The sequence below is a fragment of the Rhinichthys klamathensis genome, unplaced genomic scaffold (genome assembly GCF_029890125.1).
Source record: "Rhinichthys klamathensis goyatoka isolate OS25496 unplaced genomic scaffold, OSU_Roscu_1.1 h1tg000398l_1, whole genome shotgun sequence".
NCBI classification, from domain to species: domain Eukaryota; kingdom Metazoa; phylum Chordata; class Actinopteri; order Cypriniformes; family Leuciscidae; genus Rhinichthys; species Rhinichthys klamathensis.
This window is the reverse complement of record NW_026606900.1, coordinates 163019-190625: the sequence shown is the minus strand read 5'-3', so window position 1 is coordinate 190625 and position 27607 is coordinate 163019. Positions and strand designations below refer to the sequence as shown.

The following is a 27607-nucleotide window of genomic DNA, read 5'->3' as shown; positions in this document are numbered from 1 at the left end:
CACTTCAGAGTTTGAAAATACAACTTACAACAGATATTCATTAATTTTTAATTAATTTTTCAAACAAAAATAAAAAGACTACTAGGATATGTATCTTTTACTGTACCTTCTGATTTGTAAGTTCTTCCTCAGTATTTTTATCTTGTTTTCCAGTGCAAATGTCTAAAGATTCTTAAATCAAGATGCATTTACTTGAGTGCCAATGGGAAAGAAAAAAAACTTAATTCAAAGGGAAGTTTTGATAACTCATTGACAGATGTTAGTTAGTGTTTTAATCATACACTCACTTCATGTTAAATTTTAAGATTTTAAATTTGCATCTCAAGTAAATGTATCTTGATTTAAAGATATTTAGATATTTGTCTTGAAAAACAAGACAAAAGTACTGAGGAAATTTGTCATTTTTTGCAATGCATGCAACATTTAATGCCATGACTTCATGAATTTTAGACTATCAGCTCTGATTTAAGACATTTTTAAGGCCTTGATTTGTGTAAGGGCAAAATACGACTTTTGAACTTTGTATTCATTCAAATCAAGAAAGTTAACAGGTGTGTGTACGTGTGTGCTTACCTGGTGGATACACTAACGCTACATGGTCTCCATCTCTTAGCTGTCCTCTTTCATACAGCATAGTGGCAATTTTCTCAGCTCTCTTGTGAAGCTGAAGACAGGTCAGAGAGCTTCCTATTGCACCCTGAAACATACGCGCGCACACACACACACACACACACACATTTATAGAAACACAATGCCACACCGGAAATCATATGGAGGTCAGAAAGGCTCCTGATTTTAATCATTTTCTAAACACACTGCTGAGGGAAATGAGAAAAGCAATATGTGTGTGTTACCCTTGAGTTAATGAGCGTGTACAGTATGTGGTCAGGTGTTGTCTGAGCTCTCCACTGCAGCACCTCCGACAGAAAGAGAAACTAGAACACATAAGAGAAAGAATAATCAGTCCAAGTGATAGACACACTCACACACACATACGCCCAATAAAATGCTTGTGTGTAAAGGTTTCCTTTAGGAAGTCATTTGAAGTCAATTTTTGTCTCTTATCTTCCCATCTACAGGGATCTTAGAAATGCACGATATGGGAAAAGTCTGTGATTTTCAGATAAATATTGAGATTTTGATTTAAAATGTGATTTTTTTAAATATTTTAAATAGCTCCAGGTTTGCTGTAGGGCTGCACAATTTGGCCCCCAAAAAGAGAGAATATATCTCTATATAATTATACAATTATTATTGCTATCATTATTAAATAACAATTAAGTATTTTTATTAAGTAAAACATCGATAATAATTTTATTTGACAGTACAACTGTACACCGCTGTCATTTTTGTTGTGTTTATTTTGTTATTGAAAGGAAAGCGTGCAGCACATATCTACATATTCATCTAAACGACACTCCCAGAAGCGTGGGTGAAGTTGGGATGTTTGCTAACAGTAAACCACTGCAAGCGTATTTCAAACTTCTTTTTACCCCTAAGCGAAAAAAAAAAAAAGAGTATATCAGATGCTGAGATGATTTCATGTGGAGCAGCATTTACTGCAAACCGAGGTGCTCTGAGACACGTAAAATACTGGATCATGAGCTGCTTGCATGTAAATAAACACAGTGCTGCGCTTCACTCAGTAACACGCAGCACATCGATTTCTTTTTTTTTTTTTATTAGATCACAGCCATTATTATAGCAATTTTGATTTTATTCTGTTTAACTGTTCAACCCTAAGAGATCTTAACACACAAACTCTGAATTTACCTGCTCATTGTCCTCCATGTGACTCAGGTCTCGTCCGCTGGCCTGAGCCATTCGTTTTCCTGCGACGAGATTCCCCACCATCACAGAGGCAGGACCCACCTCTGCAACAAACACACACACACACGATATTTACACAACACTCTCTATGTAACACAAACACATCATGCTCTATAACACACACAAGGGCTTGTGCACCTGGTTGCTTCTGTCTGGGTTTGGGCAGGTTGGTGATGCAGGAGTGAGGACACATGAGGATGCTGCAGGGGTGTAGCGCCCCCTCCAGAAACAGCTGTTTAGTCTCAGACAGGTGGATTCCACCCAGAGGGGTTTTGGGGAGGGTGTTGGCAGGAACCAATGCCAGACAGTAGACCCCCACCTGATGAATACCATCTATAGCCTAAACACAGACAGGTTTGGTCAGAGAACTCTTTATTATTAATTGTTGAAGACCTTAATTATACTTATAAACAAAAATTTACATTTACATTTAATCATTTAGCAGACGCTTTTATCCAAAGGAAATGAGGAGAACGATAGAAGCAGTTAAACCAACAATAGCGCGACAATATGCAAGTGCCATGACAAGTCCTAGTTACTCTAGCACAGTACATGTAGCAAGGTTTGTTTATTTTTTTAATAGAAATAAATATATAGATAGAAAGTGTTAGTATTAATGGGTCAAATGTTGATGAAAAAGAAGCAGTTTCTTGAAAATGACTAAAGACTTATTTATAAAAAAATACAGTAAAATTGTACTATTGTAAAATATCACTACAATTTAAAATAACTGTTTTCTATTTTAATATATCTTAAAGTATAATTTATTACCATGAAGCTGAATTTTCAGCATCATTACTCCAGTCTTCAGTGTCACATGATCCTTCAGAAATCATTCTAATACACTGATTTGGTGCTCAATAAACATTTCTTATTATTATCATCAATGTTGAAAACAGTCATGCTGCCTAATATTTTTGTGGAATCCGTGAAAAAATGTTTTCCGGATTCTTTGATTGGTACAAAATTCAAAAGAACATCATTTATTTGAAATAGAAATTTCTGTAATGACGTAAAAGTCTTTACTGGATCAATTTAATGCACCATTGAGAGTATTGAAAGTATAGAGAGTAAAGAAAAGCATTTCTTTAAAAAAATGCAAACTGTGAGCCTCGATCCAAAGTGTGTGTATACCTGCAACACTCGGCTCATCCACTGGTAACTCTCTTCTTCAGTTGAATCTGGTCTCTGTTCTGCTACCAGCACAATCCTCTCATCATACAATACAGTCACTGAGAACACCACCGTCCTACACAGTGAGCAGACACATTGTAATCAAGATTCTCTCAGTCTAGAGTAGTACTGGTTGGTTATTGTTTTGGTCTCCATTTTCATACATACCTTCCTCTATAGATAAACTTCATGGGCTCCACAGCAAGAGCGGTTGCGATGATGTCATCAGCGTTGTGTTTCCGTCCCCCGACCTGCATCAGTCCTTCCAGCGTACCTGAGATGAAGACCATCCCACCCGGACCCACAAACCCCAGCAGACCCGACCTCACGAACACACACTCGCTGACCAGACCACCGTCACATGCCACTGGACACACCTGCACCAGAGAGACACACACATATTTACCAAAAATGTATCATAAAAAAAAAATCAAGAAAAAAGGTCACACCATCTTAAGGTGGTCAGTCTGGTTATTGGAACATTGCAAGCTTTTTGTTGGTCCAAGGTTGTCTATAAGCCCCAACGATCTTGTCCAAGATAGACTACCATGTCGAAAACGGGTACACCAGCTGGTAGTCGAGGTAATTAACTAACTAGACCAGCTTGAACCAACTAATTTCTAAAAATGACCGGAAACAACAGGAAATGACTTGCATCACCAAAAACATCTGGCAAATTCATTCATGTAGAGACCATGTAAAACTAGCTACAAATCCAGCAAAGTTTAACTTTACCACATAAAATGTGAGATGTTTTACACTACTGTTCGATGTTTTTGAAAGAAGTATCTAATGCTCACCAAGACAGCATTTAATAAAAATATACATTTTGGTATGTATATATTCAATACAGTAAAAACAGTAATATTGTGATTATTTCACTTAAAAATAACTGTTTTCTATTTGAATATATTTTAAAATGTAATTTATTCCCGTGAAGCTGAATTTTTAGCATCATTACTCATGTCTTTAGTGTCACATGATCCTTCAGAAATCACTCTAATATGCTGATTCGCTGGTCAAGAAACAATTCTTATTATTGTCAATGTTAAAAAAAAAAACAGTTGTGCTGCTTAATATTTTTGTGGATACCATGATACATTGTTTCAGGATTCTTTGATAGCAAAAGAATAACATTTATTTGAAATAGAAATCTCTTGTAACATGCTAAATATCTGTACTGTCACTTTGATCAATTTAATGCATCCTTGCTGAATAAAATAATTAATTTCTTTAAAAAATGAATGCACTGACCCAATGATATTTATATATTAACATAGTGAAATATAGTGTATTTTCACACCTCAAATGTGTTCTTGCTCATTCCTGTAAGCCCATAATATGACGTTCCTGTGGCAACAGACGACACGCAGATCTCTCCAATCTCATCGGTTTTACACAGCTGAGGAACGCCTTCCAGTTTAACAACGCACACCAACGCTGAGAGAGACGGAGAAAAGTCAGTTTTACAAGAACCATAAAGTCGTTTGATGAGGTCTGTGGTCACATGAGGAAAACAGCGCTGAACTGCTCTAGGCTGGTTTATGAGGTAGATGTTGGAACTGAATCTAAATGCTTTGGGGATGTTCATTCGTTCATGTTCTCGTAATCTCTGTACCTCCTGACATGGCTGTGCCCACATCCTGTAGGGTGAGGACAGACAGCTTCTCTCCTGTGTCCACTCTAATGACCCCGTGACTCAGATTCGTCATACTCAGGACCCCTCGGCCTGCTGGCTTAGAGCTGCCCTCCTGAGGCCTGACAGAAAACACATGCATACAAACAAATGAAAGAATAAACATGTCCATATGTATCACTATTAGAATATTATGTTACCATAGACACAATATTTTCCAGATTTCATAAACAATATGGAATTGTGTGGTTTGGCTTCCTGGAGCTACAAAAGCTCTACAACCAGTCTTAAAGAAAGGTTTGTGCAAGCATTACTGTACCATTGTTCAGTTTTACCACCAGATTCTTGCATCTGCACCCACAAAAATCTCATTGAATGCATCATCAAAAGAGTGTAACACATGGTATTTCCATGAGATTCAACTATAACATACATTGCGGTTCAAAGGTTTGGAGCAAATGCTTTTAAAATAAGTCTCTAATGCTCACCAAGGCTGCATTTATTTGATTAAAAATACAGTAAAAAGTATTATTGTGGAATAATATTACAATTTAAAATAACTGTTTTAATATATTTTAAAATGTAATGTATTACAGTGATGCCAGAATTTGCAGCATCATTACTCCAGACTTCAGTGTCACATGATCCTTCAGAAATCATTCTGATATGCTGATTTTGTGATGAATAAACATTTGTTATCAAAGTTGAAAACTGTTGTGCTGCGTAATATTTTTGTGGAAACCATAATACATTTTTTTCAAGATTTTTTGATGAATAGAAAGTAAAAAAACAACAACATCATAAATGTGCTTACAATCAATTTAATGCATCCTTGCTAAATAAAAGTATTAATTTCTTTCTTTCTTTTTAAATGGTACTTACCCCAAACTTTTTAACGGTAGACTACAAGGCAAAAAAAAAAAAACCTAAAATGACAGATGAGCCTCTCCATAAGTGTCCCTGTGGTTCTATGATATCTTCACTGTGCTTTTTAAACAACTTTAAATAAACCAAGATGCATCATGGCACACAGTCAGGGTGTGCAGATCTTTACTAGTGACAAATTTCCACGTCACTATAAAGGGCCGAACACAGTCAGACCAAGGACAATAACTATAACAGTAACAATAAAGATATAGTTCTAAAAAAGAATAGCAGAGTCCACACCACAACTATAACGTTAACGACACAAAGAACGATATCGTTGGAATCACTTTCAGAACGATTTTTTTTTACAGTTAATGAACGATAAAAACAATGACAGCTAATCCATAATGCCTTAAAGAGCTTGAGTATTTAAAGTGGCAAATGACATAACTGGAGCGACGACGACATAACTAGTAAGTTAGAATAAACAGAACTATATTGTGCGTCGGAGTGGACACTAATAAGGTTATCGTTATAGTTCTTGGTGTGAACAGGCCTTAATAAACGCTTCAAGGGACATTCAACAGTTTTGTTTGAGAGATTTAAGATATCTGGGATCACATTTTGTATATTCCATTTTGCACTTTGGGTAGTATCCGATTTCAGGTTTACCACCCTCTAAATGGCACACATAAAAGTGAAGAGTGGCTGATAACTTTACACGTCGGTCAGGCGGACCTTTTTTGTTTATTCAGGCAATTCTTGGCAATGTGAACCAGACTTTATGGCGATATTGAAAAGTCTGGCTACGCGAGAGTAATATCCGTCTGCCTGTAAGATAACAGTATTTAAACTTAGACCACACACAAACACAATTAAAGTGAATTAAGTGAAAACTGCTCGGTTCTTAATCAAACATTGCATATAACATAAAAATCTAATTCAGATGTATTTCTTAATAGTTCTATGTGTCTGTGTGCATGAATGTGCGTAGGCCTGGTTATGTTGTTTGTAATGAGTGACCACAAAAGACAGAACCTCCCATTTTAATGTGTTTAAACTGAAAACAGATTCCTGAGCACAAAAATGACGTTTGCACATGTGTGCCTCCAGGACAAAGAGAGTGTGAGTATATTTATACCTCCTCAGAGCTACAGTTAAGGCCTCAGGGGAGCCAGCACACGGGCATATGACCTCTGACCTCAAGCCCATGTTCTGGAACACGTTTAGGAATGCGTCACAGGAGGATATGGACCCTGGGAAAAAAAAGACAGAGAGAATTACTGTATACACTTAACGTAAAGGCTTGATTCACAAAGTAACACACTCACAGGCTCTGATTCAACACTAACACACACACAAGGGGGTTTGATTCATTGTTAACAACACACTCACAGGGGTTTGATCCATCAGCGATCAGCAGCATTCTCAGTGAGCTCATGTTGGTGTCAGTCTGCTCTTTGTGGGACATTAGAGCCCAGTGTAGATCTCTACTCTTTACACATGCCACCTTAGCTGCACACACATGGAAGGAAACTAATTATTGATTAAGAATGATTATGTGTGACACTGTGTGTGCATTTGTGTTATATAGCAGACCTAGCTTTTGATACTGTACATGATCTTTAAACATGTAGGAGATGGGAAAACTCTCCAAAAAGCACAGAGACCAAAAGTCAGCACATAAATGTGTACAATGTGTGTGTGTGCGCGACTGTGCGTGCGTGTACCTTTGAACTGACAGACTTTCTGGATCCAGGACAGAGGATTCACCTTCATAAGTGCATATGGAACACTGACAACATGTAACATATTCAACACACTCTACAGAGAGAGAAAAGGTAGAGAAATCACTTTTTCAAAAAAAAAAAAAAATCAAGTGTAGGCTACAAAAATCATCTGATAAAAGACAACATGCAATAAACGGAGTCACTGATATTACCGTTTGAACACTGTGCCAAAGGCCGATGCCTTTCTTAAAGTCCAACACATTCACCACAGTCTCAGCTGAAACACACCAACACAAACCACTTAGAAATAAAGTCATACAGGTTTGGAAAACCATGAGGCTGAGTAAATGATGAAATATTTCTGCTGATATCCCTTTAAGAATTAGAATTGTGTAATTGTGTTTTGTACATGTAGCTGTGTGTATCTTACCCTCGCTGTATCCGCAGGTATGCGTAAGTGTTTGGCAGTGTTTGAGCATTGCCATCCTTGTCACAGTTATTCCCAACACACTCCCATCCTTACAGGTCTTATACTGCCAATCAACCACAAAACACGGTCACTCTCATTATAAATGCAATGAGATTATTGTATTGCCAATGACCTACAAATCACGCCAAACCATGTGGGTGAATATGTCACAAGCTTCAAATCAGAAATAATATTTTGACATGCGCACACTGCACGTATATACAGAGTTTCCCGCTGTTTGCGCATACTTTTCTCCTAAGTAAAATTGTTTCTTTGTTTTAAAGAACAGACTTGATATTTATCGGGTCCTAATTAGGAGACGACGAGCACATGAACCGTTGTGCCGTGGTGTCTGTGGATAGTCCAAAACAAGGAATAGTGATGAGACGATGACTGGAAGGAGAATTTTTAGAATGACACGACTCATTTATGACACTTCATTCAACAACAACAACAACAGCTTGTTCCTCGCGTTATATGTCATTACGCCATTTCTATGTCATTGCACAAGTGCAGTACTTTCCAGTTTTGGTTTTCAATCCGATCAAGTTTACATGCCCTCTCGATCAGATTAGAAAAGTTTTAAACCACCCCTTAACAATCCGACCAATCCACCAATTCATTCCGATGGACATGGTTACATATTACTTTTTTATTCTGACTATGCTAGTAGTCTGACTACAATCGGATTATTAGGGTCTATGTAAATGCAGCAGTGTCACATGATCCTTTAAAAATCATTCTAATATGCTGATGTGGTGCTCAAGTAAAATTTCTTATTATTATCAAAGTTGACAAAAGTTTTGCTACCGATTATTTTTGTGAAAACAATTTTGTGATTGTTTTTTTCAGGATTCTTTGATGAATAGAAAATTCAATAAAATATTATATTAAATAAAAATCAAAATGAATTAGACACACAATCATAAATGGTATGTTACCTCTATGTACGCTGTATCATTGTTAGCGTCTTTTATGAGAGGAAACCACTCTCGTGGGGGTTTAGATAAATGTTTGGTGTCAGTCAGCACCCAGAGCAACTTTGGCCAGCCTGAACACACACACACACACACACACACACACACACACACACATACAGGTAAGGATAAAAACACACATATATCTATAATACATAAAGTTCCTCTATGAAGAATTGTGTGCAGGCGGTTCTAACAAATATTATGATGTCTCTGACCTTTGAACTGCGTGACATCACCACTAGCACTCTTGAGAAGACCTTTATGACATGCATCGCTGGTCAACGCCACGGCAACCCCACAGCTACCCAACAGGAAACCAATTTGTTGACTACCAGCATCCTTTGAGGGGAGAGAGCAGGAGGACACACCTCAGGCAATTGTACAAGTTATTTTGGTTAATTATGACTCATTAAATCTTCTGAATATGTGCAGTCCTGCCTAACCTGATGTATAATTGCTGGACATTTTTTTTGCAGTAGAAATTACCTTCTTTGTAAGTGGTACTTCAATTGGGACAGGAACAACTTCAGCCAAGAGACAGCCATAAAACGCCACCATGAATGCTGCTGGGTCATTATTGGGGTAAACCAAAGCTACCTACAGTAACACATACACAGGCTTCATTCTTCACCGGTTCTTGAATATATGTCTGTATTATTAATGTCTATATTTGATTACTATCTTTAAAGTGTTACATGTTAAAATTATACACAACTGTTCAAAAGTTTGGGGTCAGTACGATTTTTTTAAAAACTTGAAGTCTCTTATGCTCACCAAGGCAGCATTTATTTGACAGAAACAAATAAAGTAACTTTTTTTTTTATATATATATATATTTTTAAAAATGTCATTTCTTTCCTGTGATGGCAAAGCCGAATTTTCAGCATCATTACTCTAGTCTTAACTCTTAAGTGTCACATGATCCTTCAGAAATCATTCCAACATGATGATTTGGTGCTCAAGAAACATTTCTTATTATTATCAATGTTGGAAAAAATTTGCTTAATATTTTTGTGGAAAAAATGTGTGTGATACTTTTCAAGATTCTTTAATAAATAGAAAATTCAAAAGAACAGCATTTACTTGATAGATATCTTTTATAACTTTTTAAAAATGTCTTTACTGTCACTTTTCAATCCAATAGAGCATTGGGATGTGGTGGAACGGGAGATTCCCATCATGGATGTGCAGCCAACAAATCTGCATCAACTGTGTGATGCTATTAGGGCTGTAGCGATACACTAATCTCACGATACGATACGATACACGATATTCGGCTGACGATACGATATATATCACGATATTCAGCCAACGATACGATTCGATATAATTCGATACACTTACATCATTTTCTGAAAGATTTAAAGGGGACAGAGTGATTTTGGTGACATCTTGTGAGTCTTCCATTTACTTGGATTGAATTAATTGAACTGAAAACTGAAAACATCATTTACACAATATATGTCTCTGACTGGGCAGAGAGTACAGCTTGCAAATGCTGGACAAAATGAATCAAATATGTGTAGAGAAAATTAGTTCTATTTATTGAAAGACAACAGTGCAAACTGTAGCTTATAAGCCTTTGTTAATTGCAATACTGCACTTTATTTACTTTTCAATGGAGAGTTAAAAGGTGCAGCAAGTGGCCTGTTGTGAACAGTTTCTTTGCACTGCCTTTTCTTTGACAGCTTTTTTAGCTTGACACTGAACATGTGACGTGCTTCAGTTGTGCGCGAGGTCAAGCCGTCGCACGTCAGGGAAACTCTCTCCGCGCTGGCCAGGGAAGCTTTGACGTGTGCTCTTGCCTGAGTGTACAGCCTGGGAATGCAAACCTTGATGAGGTGTTCGCGGGTTGGAATAGGATAGCGGGGCTCCATCGCGTTCACCATGCGCCTAAAGCCGGCGTTTTCCACCACCGAATACGATTTTTTAAAAATTTTTTTTTTTTTTACTAAGCCTATTTAAAATCGTATTTGATTGCAGAGCGCCGCAGCGCATTCACGCAGCACTACCTCGCTCTCGCTCTCTCTCTCTCTCTCTCTCTCACACACACACACACACACTCATCCGTACCTAGCGCACTTTCTCACTCACGGAACACCGCTGCACAAATCTGTCCAACACAGCGCTGTCAATTTCGGAGACCCAGCTTTAAAAAAAGCTACTAGCCAGCATGCAAGGAGCCTAGCCAACAAGGAGAGCTAAGTTGTTGTTTGAATACAGCTGGATTTTCGTCAATATCGATGCACGCGCGCAGCTGGCCACTAGCGGCTGGCTGACCAAATCACTCTTCATGCAACGCGAACGGGTTTAACACGGGGGATTTGAATGGGACTTATGTATCGATACTCGCGGCCTAAAAATCGATACTTTCTTGGGAGAAAAAATATCGATTTATATCGCAGAATCGATAAAATCGCTCAGCCCTAGATGCTATCATGTCAATATGGACCAAAATCTCTGAGGAATGTTTCCAGCACCTTGTTGAATCAATGCCACGAAGAATTAAAGGTATTGTAGCCAGGAATTTTATAAATAAACTTTTTTCCAAATTTGTTTAAACTTTCTGTATATATCAATGCATAATTAAAATGTAAGTACTCTGATAAAAAGAGTATAAAAATCGAGTGACTCTAGACCGTTTAATCTGCACTAAACACAGCTCATTATTTCCTTCCGGGACGAAACAAAGGATTGGCTTAGGCAACTGTCACTCTCTCGCAACCATGGCAACCACCCTTTTACCACACAGGACCTGACCACTTGCGCGTATCCGTTTGATTTGAGGAATTCAAGAGGCACGGAACCCAGGAATAGCAAAATAATGGCAGAGAAAGACCAATCAAAATTCACATATGCAGTTCGCGAAGGCAAACCTTAACCAGGCAAAAAAAGGAAGACCGTAACGTTACTAGAAAAGGTAATGAACAAAAAGTCTTTGAATAAACAACGAAATAAAACGTGTGTCAATATCGGCGTGGCTTTCCAGCGATGGCGAGAACTGAGAGACCTCAAGGGGCTGAAAAGTGACGCCGTGTGACGACCTCCTCTGCTTCGCCCTCGACCCCGGATCTGTCCTCGAGCTGACGATGCGGTACTTGTCTCTGGAGTGTAGTCCTCATCAGAGTCAACAATGCTTTCATCATGGAAACTCTTACATGCAGAACACCATATATGTTATGAATGTTACACGAAATTCATCTTCATCACAGTGTAAATGATGGCAATGGAAAAACGTGTATCATGCAACCTGTTTTTAGCTTTGCCTTATAGATAACTAGCTCGTTAGCGAATCAATAAATATATATTTTAAACTTTACCAATATCAATATGCTAGCTTGATAGTAAGTATTATTATTAAACAAAATTATTTGTTTATCTACATAATGATAAAGTTCGATTTTTTTATTACATGTGATTCTGACATGATGTCACTACATGCACTGCGCTCTTTCCTCTCCGCTCGTCTCAGGTAAATAATGCGTCTTCAGCTCAGCGGTCGGAGTCGCGCGTTCATGTGTTTTTGGGGCGTGGCTTTGGAAGGAGCCCAGAAGGGAGGGGGTGGAGTGAATGGAAATAATGAGCTGTCTTTAAAACAGTCGTGAGAGGTCTACAGACACTCGATTTTTATACTTTCTTTTTCAGAGTACTTACATTTTAATTATGCATTGATATATACAGAAAGTTTAAACAAATTTGGAAAAAAAATTTTTTTATAAAATTTCTACCTACAATACCTTTAAGGCAGTTCTGAAGACAATATTGGGGTCCAACCCGGTACTAGCAAGGTATACACATTAAAGTGGCCGATGAGTGCATAAGACAAAGCATAAATACAAACTAACCACACACTTACCCTGTCTCCAGTGTGGATGATTGGTTCTTGTTTGGTTCCCAGTTTGTGGAGCAGGTTATAGGCCAGCTTCAAACTCCTGGACCAGAGCTTACCTACAAACATATAAACAAAGAGATATAAACGTGCATCCACAACCAAACAGAATTAAACCAAATGAGCGCCTATGAATACATATGTGTGTACCATATGTAAGCGTGTATGGTTGTTTGGCATTGCTGTGTGTAGTGGTCAAACAGGGGGCTTTGGGTGCAATGGCTCCCCAGCGCAGAAGGGCTGCTTCCAGGGAGGAGGGGCAGTTCTTGGGTCCGATGAGATCTTCTCCTTGTATGGGAGTTGACTCCGCCCCCTCTGGGCGTGGCAGAGAGGGATCAGGCTGTTGCACTGCACATGGCAAATGTTCAGATAAGGTTAGCAAAGCATTTGCATGTTGAGGAGACCCATGTTTACCTAAAAAATTCTTCTTCCATAAAATTGTCATCATTTGCTCATGAGATCATCATGACATCAAGACAACACAAGGGTGAGTAAATGATGACAGGATTTTAATTTCTCTGTGAACTATCCCTTTAAGCACTTCATCTGGATCTCAGCAAAAATAGCTAGATCAAATTAACTTGTTCTGTGCAGGGTGTGGAGCGTTTAATCTGAGAGTAATGAATTTCAAGACCTTTGGCCTATAGCTACTATGGAAGTGTAAGAAGTGTTTCTGTGAACTGGTGCAGGGTGGGTATTTAAACATCTATATTTATAATACTAACAGTTATACAGTTATATTCATCTTTGAAATCAAACAATTAGGCACAAAGATAGTAGAAACATTTTAACCTTCAAGAAGTTCTTCAAAGTCCTCCACAAAGAATTCTCTCAGGGGTCTTCGCCTGGGTCGCTTCAGTGTATTAACCAGCTGCTGGATCTTTGCCGACACTCGGCTACTGACAGGCACACCTACATTTACGCACATTTGCAATTACACTACAAATACAAATTCTCACAATAGTGAGAATGAGAAAACACATTGATTAAATAGTATTTGTTTTGTAATTTTAAACTCATTTAATTCCATGCACACAGAATAAAGTTTAAAAATACAACAAATAGATACCAAACTTGATCAGTTCGGTATAAATACACATTTAAAAAACAGACCTCTGGACACACACACTCACCATCTCCTGTCTCCATCAGCTCAGCATTGCCATATTTGGGCGGGGCCCTGGTTATCATGGCGACCTGTGGGCGTTGAAAAAAAATGGGGGCGGGGTCTGGCATGTAGCTGGTGATGTCAGGAGGGGCCGACAGACTGTCTGCAGTACACAAACAAACAGGTTAACTCATCAGTATAGTAAAATACAGCACAACGGATCATTTACCCCAATAAATGTGATGGTCTATTATCAGTGAGATGCAAAAGTGCATGCAGATAAAACAAAACAAAAGTGTATACATATCAAACAGTGCTGTGGAGGAAAAGCTTTTAACTAGAATCAAAGGCCATTATTGACATTGATATATAATATGTTGATAAAATACACAAGTGGGCCCAAATGTAAATGCACACACACCAAATTGAACCTTTTGTGTGCTGTGATCTTAAAGGGATAGTTCACACAAAAATGAAAATGCGGTCATCATTTACTTACCCTCATGTTGTTCCAAATCTGTATGATTTTATTCCTCTGTAGAACATAAATGGAGATATTCTGAAAAACGCTGGGAACCAAACAACATTGGAGCCAACTGCCTTGAGACATTTCTCAAAATCTTTTATAATCCACAGAAGAAAGTAAGTCATACAGTTTTGGAACAACATGAGTGAGTAAATAATGGCAGCATTTCATTTTTGTGTGAACAAAATGACAAGTCTTCGGCCAAAAAGAAGCATGAAATACTGACCCTCAGAATCCAGAGACGACCATGGCCGATCTGATTGGTAGTCATTGGAGTGCCTGCCAACTATTCCATTCTCAGCAGAAACACCCATTTCTCTTAATCCCCGCCTTTTCAGAGACAGATGAGATATCGGGCCAACTGAGGGGAGAAATTGAAGGAGAGAACAGAAGGCTAAATTATAGCATTCTATAGCTGATTGGCTGAAATCGGTTAGGCAAATTGAACAGATTGTCTAAATTGAGTTGAGCGCAAAGATTTGATTGGCTGAACTTAGTTGAGCATGAGAAGCCAACTGGCTGAAGTGAGATGATCTTGATAAGGGAATGAAGTTCCCAAAATGAAAGAGACCCAGATCAGATATAAAATAAATAAATAAATAAATAATTTTTGTTACATGAATTGAGTTTAGCATGAGGAGCTGATTGGCTTGTTTTTCCTGTCTATATGCTTGCAACAATATTCAATCTGTGCCAGATATTGGTGAAGGCAAAATTGGAGTTGGTTGACAATTTATCACATGACAGTATCTGTGTTTATTTGCTGCCATGTGAGTAAATATGCATGCATTCTTACGGCCGTATGAGTGCATGTTGGTCTCTGCGAGTCGGGCTGCATTGGCAGAGCTGTTGCTGTGCGACGACGATGACGATGATGTTGAAGGTGAGCCATGGAGAGCTCTGCTGATCCAGGAGTCCACGCTCACACCTCCCGCCCTCCCCAGAGACCCCTCAGCGTCAGAGCCAGAGGACGAGTCTGGAGAGACACACAGAGAGAGAACGGTCTCACACACACACTTACTCACCGGCTCTCACACACACAAACACATGCACATGCACATCCACACACCTGGAGGTGTGTATGTGTCCATGGAGGTTTGACCGATGAGCGACCGCCGCTTGGATGGCAACAGCACAGCCATCTTTCTCTCACTGTGTCGCTCCAGCGCAGCCTGAACAGCTTCTGTGTGAACATCTGAGAGAGAGAGAGAGAGAGAGAGAGAGAGAGAGAGAGAGAGTTTATACGTACATTTACAGTGCATCATGCTGAAAAGCTTCTTATGTTTATGTATGTGTGTGTGGAATAAAGTTCAGTAGAGTTGCTCTTTTTCTAGCCCGTTCTGAGATTTATTTAGGGAGATTATTTATTCAGTGGTTTATCCATATAGGAAATAATACCACTGGCACAGATTACATCTAAACCCAACCACATGTTCTGCAATGCTGAAGATACATGACAGCCTTCTAAAATGTATTTATTACAAAAGATGCAAAAAACAAAACAAAACAAAAAGTCTTTAAAGATGTTTATTCATATTTATTTTTGGAATTTTATTTAGATTTTTATTGTGTATACAGTTTTGTTTTAATATATATTAAATAAACAGTATTTTATTAACATACAGTTTATAAAAATCAACGTAATTCAGAAACAGAAATTAATGTTTCCATTAAGGGGCAATTTTGTTCTCTTAAATTGACTTTCAGGGTGATTTATACCTTTATAAAGGACAATATTTTTCAAACCTCATTGAATGTATGCATCACCTTTTATGTCAAATGCTTACATTTAATCAATAAATTAAATATGATTCTTATTGAATTTGATTAAAATTAAGAAATTGCCATTACAACTGCATATGCAAATGTAAACTGCATAAATTGTTATGAGATTAATCATTTAAATATACATTTAATATAGAAATTAAAATTAACTTTTAAATATGAAACTAAAACCGCTGGTATTTGTTCAAACAACTGGTTCATTCAGGAACAGAGCAAGTCACTGTCTTTATGAGAGAATAACTGAATCTTTCATTAGACCAATTCGTTCAAAAATGTGGATTCATTCATTGATAAATGACAATATTAACAACATTGTGTCTAAAATGTAAGTCACTTAAAAATAACCTCTTGTTTATTGAACAGTTGTTTAAAATCAATATCATTTTCAATTGCGCTTCTATTCAGAAAAAAACAACCTCTTGCTAGTGTGATATTGCTTAACTATATTGTATTATAAAAAACAATAACTCATTTAGGACCTTTTTATTCATTTTGGTGGCAATTTTGCCTCAAGAGTTAGCATTATGTCTCCTGAAAATCAGATTGTGTGTCTGTGTAAATCTGAGTCTTCTAGCTCACCTGAGCGGTAACGTTCATCCCTTGAGCCAGTGGACCGTCGCCGCTGGTAACGGGAGGATGAGGAAGACGATGAAGATGGTGTGACAGGGATGCGGCGTTCTGCCCCTACAGTAAACACAGAGGGACAACTGTAGCCAAAACACAATAAACACTAGGCTGCTGTGTAAAGTAAGGTATGCGTGTTACCTGGTGTTTGAGGTAGGTAAACTTGTAAAAGTTTGGATCTTTTCTTCTCGTAGCCTTTCTGCGTGATGTCACCTGAAAAAAAGAAAAGGTAACCATTAACCAAACTAAATTGCCAAATTTGCCATCATTGAAGCTTTTCATCAGGCACTGCAGTTCCTCATGGACCTAGAAGGCGGATAAAAATGCCCTCCAAGATGAATTTAAGATGGATAGCCAATCAATCACTTCAGAAGTTGGTTTTACACAACATGGATGGAGCATCAGCGAACCTCAAACACTTAACAAATGGGCTTGAGAGGGCGTTCAACAGAAAATGTAACCGTCTTGCACTAATTGGTGTCATCACAGAAGTGAATTCTGTCATATTTCCAAATACCAGAGGAATATTGAAGAGGGCTTCATGATTAATCGAAATATAACTACAATATGGCATAGTGTGATTATAAGCCACGGCTTGATGGTTTAAGGTTTGAACATGAAAAAAATTAGATAGCCATAAATATAAATATTGCAATTTTACAGTTGTACTGTAAAACACAATTATTATTACTATTATTATATAATTAATCTTAAATACAATTTTTTTTATGTGAAATATAAAAAATAAAAATAGTAATAATACTAATTTAAAAATATTTTTTCTTTTTATTATTATAGCACTTTTATTATTATTATTATTATTATTAATATATAATCGTATTGTATTTTAAATCACAACAACAATTTGCTTTTTTCTCCCAAAAAAATCATGCAACCCTAAGAGAGGCATTTATGTGACCGCAAGTGTAAATGAAAAGGGATAGTAATATGATTATTCAAAAGGCGAGTCATGAAGTGTAACTTAATACCCCTATAGACCTCGGTGTGCAATGCAGCTGTATAACATTACATTATAATGTAATCTCAGAAAATCAACACAGAATACACAGTGGAGTTACCGATAAGCGAAATGCTTCTCAAAATTAATATTTTAAACTCTTTTCCCGAATGACTCTGTGTTGACTGAGTTAGTGGCTGATGGATACAAGTAAACACACACAAATGTAAACATTCTGCGTGCCTGCATCCCAAAATAATATCACAAATGATATCCATGGCAACATAGGTGTGGTAGCCCCCCCAGAGACCCGCAGGAAATGAAGACATGGAGGCCCTGTTCTCATGAGATTCCTCCTCTTTTATGAACATCAGAGGGAGCGCGAGAGTGAGAGAGAAAATCTGAACTTTAAATACATTTCTGCATTTAATATAATGAGAAGGTTTGATTGTACACAGACCTGGAGGGGAAAACCAGAAAACGTCACACCATAAACTGGGTTATTAGGTCAATCTGCACTGAGTTTTACACAATAAACGTGCACAAAGATAACATATGCATTTACTAAAACCTGAGCAAACGCACACACGCATAATCAAATCAAATCCAAGATAACATATGCAGTCTCATGAGTGTTTGCGCATACATACGCACAACTGAACACAAGCTCCGTGGCCACTCTATTAGATACGGCTGCTTGTCAAAGCAAACCAAACATGGCTTTTAATTCCATTTAGAAAGCATGCATATATCATTGCGACGCTTTAGTTACTTTCGGGTTATCGGATCATTAGAATTGCCACGTAATGGCATGTGATCTGAGCAAATGATTGTGGGAGGATTGTTGATGCAAGGTTTCTCAGAAACAGTTGACCTCGTGGGATTTACACGCTTGGGATCAGAGAGAATGCTGTGTGAATTTAGCCAGATCTGTGAGAGAAAACACCTTGTTAAACAGAGCTTAAAGCAGCCTACAGTACAGCTCTCTTTAAAACACTGTTGCGCAAAAAGGGTCTTCTGAAATGCACCACATGTCAAAGATTAGAGCAGTAAAAGGTCCCCGCAAGATGAGCCATTGGAATCACTAAAACTGGGCAAATAAAGATTTGTCTAAACTCCTTGAGGAAAAATAAAGAGAAAATGGCTGACATAGGCTAGTGTTTAAAAGTATTTCCATTGTTAGCTCGTCTCCATTTGGAGGATGTTTGGGGCTGGGTATTTAAAGAAATGCAGCAAAAGGCTCAGGTGCGATTCTGTAGCCAGATCAGCCCGTAATACTGAGTGTCCTCCAGTATTTTCTGATGTCAGGTTTGTATCTTTTACTCTCTATTTCTGAGCATTTGATGTTTTGTATTGACTATCTTTGAATTGATTATGTAATAATTGGCATGATACATTTACCTGACTAATAATAAATTGTTACATTTGACTTACTCTGAAATTATTAACTCTCTAGTATTATGTTCACAAATCGGTGTCAGGTTAGTAACGGACTAAAGTCATTTGAGTGGAGCATAGGGCACAACAACTGTGATTTTAGAGATCCGGCTAACACTTGGCACTGGTTCAAGTGTACTTAGACTGTAAAGGCTAAAAACTAGGGAATTTCCATTTAGGACAACCTAAATAGCCTTACCTCTGTTTATTTGTAATGTTACTCTAGCTAAGTGTGCATGCATGGGAAACCATGACATGATCAAACCAATGCTACTTTTAGAGAAAGTAATATTTGTTGGATTATATCTGTAGTAGTGCTAGTGACCTCTGACTAGAGATAGTGTTGCTTTATTCAAGTGTATACTGATCTATGGGGACTGAACAAAATACTTTCAGAGAGAGCAAGAATATGAGCGGCCATCTATAGTCAATTACCTCTGTCTAGTGATCAAGACTGGGAAGTTTGTGGATCTGGATAAAAGAACGGCCAATGCGAGACCCTGAGAGACACTTGTATCCGAATGAACGAGTAGGCCTACAATAAGAGTAAAGAGCTAAATATAAATCAAATGTCTAGATAAATTATTATAGAAATGGTCAATAATCAATTGGCATTCTAACCAATTGGTATATCATCAGCGCCTATGGTTTCTGCATTAAATTGATCAAATCAAATGTGACAGTAAGGATATGTATAATGTTACCAAAGATTTAGATTTCAAACAACTTTGAACTTTGTTTATCAACCCATAAAAAAAATGCATTATGGTTTCCACAAAGATATTAAGTAGCAACTATTTTCAACATTGATAATAATAAACAATATTTCTTAAGCCTCAAATCAGCATATTAGAATGATCTCTAAAGGATCATGTGACACTGAAGAGTGAAGACTGGAGTAATGATGCGGAAAATTCAGCTGTGCCATCACAGGAATACATTACATTTGAAAATAAATAGAAAATAGTTACTTTTAATTAACAATATTTCACAATATTACTTTTTTTTACTGTATTTTCGGTCAAATAAAAAAAAAACATTTCAATTTAAGATTAAGACTTTGTAATCTTGGCAAATCTGAGCTTCTAAAGCTCTATAGACTTCAAAAAAACCCTATTCATTTACAAATCAGATATCACTACTTCTCTCCAGAACTCCCATGAACACCAAGAGCTAGAGCAAGCACAAACATCACACTTGACTTGGATTTTCATTTGGCCCCAAGGAATGCTGCCAGCATCTTGCTAAATCCAGGTTATATTCAACATCTGGGTTGTTTGGTAAGAGAGAGGGTCCTAACCAGCAGTAGGAGGACCTCAGCTTGTAAAATCTGGTATACAGTCAAAGTTTCTGAACTGCTGTGTCCCGTCAGAGAGTTCGGCTTGCAGCAGTGATCAAGAAAAGAGTGGCATGATAAAATCAGTTTTATAGTCATTTATAGTCATTCAGACTTTAACTGAAGGTGTGGCAATCATCTGACCTTCAACTCCTCGGATTATTGATTTTTGATAATTATTAATAGTGTACAGATTGCTTCCTTTTGTAGGTTCAGGGAAACTTTAGACATTGTGTCTGGGTTGTTTAACAAAATGATTATTCTGAGTGTAACTGGAAATGATGATTTGACATAATCGCTTGTTTCAGCTCTAAAAAAAGATCAGTAATCATGTGAAATGATGCATGACGACCCTTAAGTAGAATATCTTCAATCATATCATTGTGATAAAAACGATTACATTTATTATTATTTTAATTATTTCAAACCTGAATAACCCCCAAATTCATCCATTTTAGGAATTCCTTAATTCATGAAATTGCATGATATTTTTTCTGTCGTACAGAAGATGACACCTCTGAACTTCGGTATCTGGCTGATGTACTACTGCTTCTGCAGTTTTCTTGTTTAAAGACGTAAGACTAGCAGGTGAGAGCTTAACCACCCAAACTAATGCCAACACCATCATAAACAGAATGATAAAACTGTATGTAGGTCACGTCTTACACAAACACACACACACTGCTCTGATGTCGCCTGAAGCTCTAAATGAATGCAAAAGCATGGAAATTAGGGGAGAATAGAATCCTTTAGAAAGACAGAGTATAAAATTCCTTCTAAAACAACAACATTAATGATTACATCAACTTTTATAATACTCACATTAATAATTGTAATAATCAAAGAGAAATGGCTGATCTATTTGAGGCAGTAAGCTGTACATGTGTATATATACACGTGTGTGTGCTTTTGTTTTTGTGATATATGAGGACACAAATGTGTATAATGACATGCATATTACACTGGTATTACAACTTACACGTGATATATGAGGACATTGCATGAGTCCTCATATTTCAAATAGCTTAAAAAACATAAAAAACAATGTTTTTTTTTTAAATGTAAAAATGCAGCATGTCTCCTGTGATGGGTAGGTTTAGGGATAGGGGCAGTGTAGGGGGATAGAATATACAGTTTGTCCAGTATAAAAGTCATTACGCCTATGGAATGTCTTCATATATCACAAAAACACAGCTGTGTGTGTGTGTGTGTGTGTGTGTGTGTGTGTGTGTGTGTGTGTGTGTGTGTGTGTGTGTGTGTGTGTGTGTGTGTGTGTGTGAGTGTGAGTGTGAGTGTGAGTGAGAGAGAGAATGAATAAAAATAGCATCATGACAGGCTTTTGGACAGCTGCAGTTGTGGAAAGAGTAACTTCCCATGACAACCCCCAATAAACACACACACATATTAAAGGTTATGCATCTAGTTGTTCACTTAATAAACATTATGAGGCTAAACATTACAAACGGACACTCATAGAGATCATTTATACAACAAAAAATATTTTTTGGTCCATTGGAAAGACCAGTAAAACGTGTTAATTTGTGCCATTTCCACATTTTTATTAGCTTAGTGAATGTAGACTTGAATGTTCAAGAATGTTTCCCAACCAGGGTTTCCCGAACTTGAGTTGATAAAAAGCTAAAAGTTACTAAAATCATAAAAATGTAAAACTGAAATAAATACATGATTTCAAAATAAAACACTAAAAAATGTAACGTTTTATTTGTTTACCTGCATGTGACGTGACCATTAACCGACATCAGAGAACCATTAACATGAATCAGTGTGTTGTAAATAACCTAAATATTTTAGGCCATAGGGGTTTGGCTGACAAAAAGAAAGAAAAAAAAAGGTTTGTGAATCCCAGACCTGGACAATATAATAAAAAAAAAAAAAAAAAAATGAGACTCGCATCTCTTCTAAAGATGAATGAAAAGCAGCTTCTCTCAGCCAAACAGACCTGCTTCACACTGAACGGTCCATCTTCCATCTGCTATACCGGCCATAGAAACTACAGTACAACAAACCCTGTTTGCCAGCACCTCAACATTCACAGAGTCTGTGCACAGTAGGCTACACTAGAACATTCAACATTCAAATTCATGGCCGAAACCTTTCTTACCAATAATGGCTAAGTAGATAGGGTAATTACTGAATCAGGCAGAAAAAACATATTCAAAACACAACACTACACCAGGAAAACATTAAAGCATTACAACAGAGCCAAACAAAGACAAGTCGAGATACTAAATCTTGTTTTAGGCTTCAAACTGCCTTGGGCTGCAACACAGAACGACTTTGTTTGTGGTACAAGTAGACAGTTGGTTATGAAAGCAGGAAAGGTTAGGGGCTAAGGGCTTACTGATAGTTTAGTCAAGGTGAATGAGAGTCAATGGTGAATCTTGTCTTAAAGGAATCATTTTGCCATTATTTACTCACCATCATGTTGTTCCAAACCTGTATTTTTTCTTCTGTGGAACAGAAAAGATTCATTTTTAGAATAATATCCTGGCTCTTCTTTTCAATAGCATGAAGATGAAAGGGACTAGGGCTGTCAAGCTTCAAAATGACAATAAAAGTGATCCATACAACTCATGCACTATATTGCAAGTCTTTTAAAGCCATATACAGTGGTTTTGTGTGAGGAAGAGACAGAAATCATTATTATTCATTGAAAATCTTGAATCTCCACTATTGCTTTTGTTGGCACATTCATGAGAGAAATAACAATGTCTGATTCTTATTTATATTTTAAAATCAGATCTGTCCAGTTCACAAAATAACACTAAATTATTCATTTGGACTAAATCATGATTTGCTTCTCAAATAGCCAAGTTCACTGACACTTCATTTCCTCAATGATTCATTCCATTCGCAACAGTTAACAGCCCACTGGAGGGTAAGATGTCAGTATTAATTGAATTTAAGTCCTTCATCATCTACTGTAAAAGTAGTACCAGAAGACTAGGAATATGCTTTTTGTGACACTTTTAAGTGGTTTTGTCTCCTTCTTGAAAGCTCCATTTTGCAGTCATTGTTATTACAAAGAAAGTCATACAGGTCTGGAACGATGATGACAGGATTTCTCTTGGGGTGACGAAAAATTACTATAAACGAGGTGAACTGCAATCTCTGGGCCTCTAACAATGTTCTGAAAATATGACCTACCTGCTCAGGATGACCTTCCATAGTTCAAACTGTCATGTTTACTAGTACAACATGGGTAGCACAGAAACTAACCCACAAGCAAAATGACCAACTGTAATTGAAAAATAATAATTGCTTTCAAACCGGTTTCCCTACCATCCATTGTTCGGACAAACGGGTATAGTCCTCCCCCAAACTCGTGCCATTGGTTGAGCTAATGCTGCTAAATCAGGCCACTCAACCGAAGAGTAATGTTTTAATAGAACCATAGAGTTTCCATAGGGTTTCTTCAGCAAGTAAACCCACAAATGGTTTACTTAAGGTTTCTGCACATTCAACTGAGAAAGTATTAATGAAAACACACTTCACATTTAAAGGGTTGGTTCACTTAAAAATGTGCTATTTACTCATTCACCCCTATGTAATTCCAAACCTGTACGACTATCTTCTGTGGAACAAAAAGGCTTTGAATAATGATCATGCTGCTCTTTTCCATACAATAAACGTGACTGGCCTTCAAGCTCCAATGACAAAAAAGCACTATTAAAAGCATAATAAAAGTTAGGGATGCACGATATATCGGCTACCATATCGTTATAGGCCGATAGATGTTCATTTTTGATGTTATCGCTATCGACGCAATACGAAAATGTATTATTGGGTTATTTCCTTCAGCTAAAACACTTCAGATGCGCACTGTTCACCATGATGGTTTTGAATTGCTTTAAATATGATTGGAATCACTTCAAGAAAAGGAATACAGTTAAGTGTATTCTTATTTACACTTAATTAAGTGTAATGTTGTGTAACAAGTGCAACATGCACAGAGCAAGTCTGTCATATAGGCTACATAAAATTATAATGAGGACATTATAATTGTATGCTTGGGACATGGCTTTTAATGGTGAGATGTTTGTTTTTGTAATCAGGCTCTCTAAAAATTTGGATTTCAATTTATCGGCCAATATATCGGTTATCAGCTTTCAAATAAAAAAAGAATTATCGCTTATCGTATCAGCCAAAAGTTCTGTATCGGTGGATCCCTAATAAAAGTAGTCAATATTAGCCTACTTGTGCACTATATTCTAAGTCTTCTGAAGCCATACTATAGCTTTGTGTGAGGAATGGGCGTATGAAAAGAAAAATGTAACATTTTCATTTGTGTTTTCATACGAGGCGAGAAACAGATGACAGAATTTTAATTTTTGGGTGAGCATTTATCATAATACCTCCAAAACATCTGACCTAAAAACGAAACACTAAATCACCAACAACTGATCTATTGTATATAGTTGAATTTAAAGTGTTGAAATGCTGTCTATAACGTACATTTTCTAGAGATGCACCGATCAACCGGCCAAGGAACGAAATCAGCTGATTTTCCACATGCTGCTCGGACATCTCGCATCTTTCCAATGCCGAGCCGCCTAGAGCTGTCACGATATCTACTTTTTGTTGTGCGATATATTGCACCAAAATTAATTGCGATAAACGATATTATTGTAATTTTCAGACCATTTTAGGCCACTGATTACATAATGACAATATAATAGCATAATAATGCAAATACACTGTTTCAAAGAACATTTTATTCTTAATCTATTCAATATTTAGACATTGTGAAATGTGAAAAAATATATCCCAAATAAATAAAACAAGTAAATAAATACACTTTCGTTAACAAAAAAGTGCAAGGTATAAAGAACTAGATCAAAACAAAGTAATATGTCAATTTAAACTTTTAAAGTGTCTCACACAAAGGCACAGATGCATCAACAGGACATTTCTGCTGTCAGATTCGTTTTTTAATTGTTAGGCAGATTCCGAGAAAGGAACACCAACATGTTTACCTTGTGGGGCTTAAAGGAGAACTCCGGTCAATTTTAACATTGAGCTCATTTTTTTGGTAAATTTGGAGTGCTGTCAGTACAGAGAACAACGACAAAAATCGGTGTTTCCTACACCGTGTTATCCTCTTTTTAAAATGTGCACACTGTTGACTTAAACGGGGCTAGTTTTAAACCTGTTAACATCCTTGATGTGTCATTTTAAGTGAACAGCCATGTGAGTGATGTTATTCATAGTGAACACGGTGAAAGATATGAATAAAGATGTGAAAGATATGAATAAAAATGATGTTTATTCAGCCAGCTCACATACCCGTATTTACTTCCTGTTTTCGGTCGAAGTCCACAGTAGTCGATTGTCGAGTTCGCGCGCACGATCATTGGTAACTAAGATAACTAATGATCGCGCCCGCGAACTCGACAATTGACTACTGTGGACTTCGACCGAAAAAAGGAAGTAAATACAGGTATGTGAGCTGGCTGAATAAACATCATTTTTATTCATATCTTTCACATCTAACGTTACTGCAGTCAGATTCACCGTGTTCACTCTGAATAAAATCACTCACATGGCTCAATTCCATGTTGGACTCGTTATTCCTAACTGGCTCGCTGTAGATGTCGCAGAACACTTTAAAATGCAGTTGGTTCACGCCTTCTCTTTACCTGACGGTGTCTCTATCTCTGTGTGTGTGTGTGTGTGTGGGGAAACGCTGCCTGAGCCCCGCCTCCGACACAGAGTGCAGACAAGATGACAGAGGCAGCGCGATCAACTAAAATGTTGATGACATTCATTGTAATGTAAAAATAAATCTAATTATTATTTTTAATAATAAAACAAATTATCAGTTGCAATATATCGCGGCACCAAAAATGATCGCGCTCATTTCCATATATCGTGCGATAAGTCGATATATTGACTATCGCGACAGCTCTAGAGCCGCCTCCTCTGTCCTTTCATTGGTTAAATAGTGCTTTTATTGTGCATAATGTTACTAATTCCCACAGGTTTCACGCTCACACCACATCTATTTAAGTGCCACGCACAAGCCGATTCTCAAACAGCTTGTGACTCGCAAGTACCAAAATGGGTGGCTTACTGCGCTTAAACGGTCAAATACACACAGAATTTTGTCAAAATGCCCATCTTGACAAGTATTCTGTTAAACAAAGTAATTTGGAACGTTAATTAGATGAGAAAGATAACGCATGTTGTGTAACAATATATTGGATCAGTGCATAAACTCTTAAAGTGACAGCAGTCTAATATTCCTGCTGCAGTCTGTCATGTTAATAAAAGAAGAAAAGACAAACAAAATCACACTTTATTTTTTACAATGAAGAAGACTATCCAGTGTTATTACTTTAATTTCTGTAGTATATCACACCTGAATACTAGCCTACTGTTAGACCCACCTGAAAAACGTAAAGCCATGTTTATTTCATAGCTCTCTTTATCCTATTGCATTTATTTAAGCTGTTGTTTGCAATTTGTCTATTTGTTCTTACCGGTACTTTGTTACTGACTTTTTACCTGTTTTTTTTTTTTTATGAAAATAAAATTTAGCATTGAAGAAAAGTAGATTTTTGTTTTATATGCTGTCAATTATAGTTCTTAGAAACAAAATAGGAATTGGCAGGTCACACTTATAAAAAAAAAAAAAAAAAAAAAAAAAAGGGAAATCCGAATCAGCCAAGAAAATTCCAATCGGTGCATCTCTAAAAATAAAATATATTTTTATTGCTTGTACAATGAGTTTTGCTGAAACACCAGGATGCCCTGCAGACTCCCATATGCAAACACTGATAATTGTGCCAGTAACCTCATGTATACTATATACCGTACTGACACCTGTACGCACAAGTAAAAAGTGTCATTTTAATACACACCCATATTTACACACAGTCCTGTTTGCAATAATTCTAATAATGCTGCTCCCCAAAGGAATATGACTAGAATATACAGAACCAGATTATTTTGTTAGAAACAAAATAATCCAGAAACAGAAAAAGCAACATTTCTCTTTACAAAGTAGTCATATTATCGGTTTGATAAAACTACGACAGACACTTGTCAGTTATCAAAATCAGACCACATAAATACAAGATTATATTCTGCATGAGTGCATTAGTGCAAGTATATGTTACTCTGATCAGATGAAGACCCTAATCCTCCAGAATGACTCTTCTGCCCCCATAAGCCTTTGTCCGCAGAGCCAATCTGAACACAGCATGAGAGACTGTGCACCAATGAAACGATTGCCT

At 37.1% G+C, this 27607-nt stretch overlaps 2 protein-coding genes across 3 annotated transcripts in view; one reads left to right on the top strand and one right to left on the bottom strand.

Annotated features, from left to right (window-relative positions):
* The window catches only part of vcpip1 (valosin containing protein (p97)/p47 complex interacting protein 1), a 290019-nt gene that overhangs the window by 248643 nt on the left and 13769 nt on the right, over positions 1 to 27607 (top strand). The window lies entirely within an intron of this gene.
* Positions 1 to 27607, bottom strand: part of dip2cb (disco-interacting protein 2 homolog Cb) — a 39500-nt gene that overhangs the window by 8995 nt on the left and 2898 nt on the right. For both annotated transcript variants that reach the window (XM_056234533.1, XM_056234534.1), the window contains exons 2-26: positions 16759 to 16830; positions 16573 to 16677; positions 15278 to 15403; positions 15005 to 15184; positions 14435 to 14569; positions 13708 to 13845; positions 13367 to 13486; positions 12725 to 12922; positions 12542 to 12633; positions 9172 to 9282; positions 8901 to 9024; positions 8647 to 8756; positions 7667 to 7769; positions 7449 to 7513; positions 7237 to 7330; positions 6902 to 7021; positions 6648 to 6762; positions 4622 to 4761; positions 4307 to 4443; positions 3172 to 3380; positions 2965 to 3079; positions 1969 to 2170; positions 1774 to 1874; positions 855 to 935; positions 574 to 697 (exon numbers count right to left, since the gene is read on the bottom strand). In XM_056234533.1, coding sequence (XP_056090508.1) covers positions 574 to 697; positions 855 to 935; positions 1774 to 1874; positions 1969 to 2170; positions 2965 to 3079; positions 3172 to 3380; positions 4307 to 4443; positions 4622 to 4761; positions 6648 to 6762; positions 6902 to 7021; positions 7237 to 7330; positions 7449 to 7513; positions 7667 to 7769; positions 8647 to 8756; positions 8901 to 9024; positions 9172 to 9282; positions 12542 to 12633; positions 12725 to 12922; positions 13367 to 13486; positions 13708 to 13845; positions 14435 to 14569; positions 15005 to 15184; positions 15278 to 15403; positions 16573 to 16677; positions 16759 to 16830 — 3117 coding nt within the window. The remainder of the gene's footprint in view (positions 1 to 573; positions 698 to 854; positions 936 to 1773; positions 1875 to 1968; positions 2171 to 2964; positions 3080 to 3171; positions 3381 to 4306; positions 4444 to 4621; positions 4762 to 6647; positions 6763 to 6901; positions 7022 to 7236; positions 7331 to 7448; positions 7514 to 7666; positions 7770 to 8646; positions 8757 to 8900; positions 9025 to 9171; positions 9283 to 12541; positions 12634 to 12724; positions 12923 to 13366; positions 13487 to 13707; positions 13846 to 14434; positions 14570 to 15004; positions 15185 to 15277; positions 15404 to 16572; positions 16678 to 16758; positions 16831 to 27607) is intronic.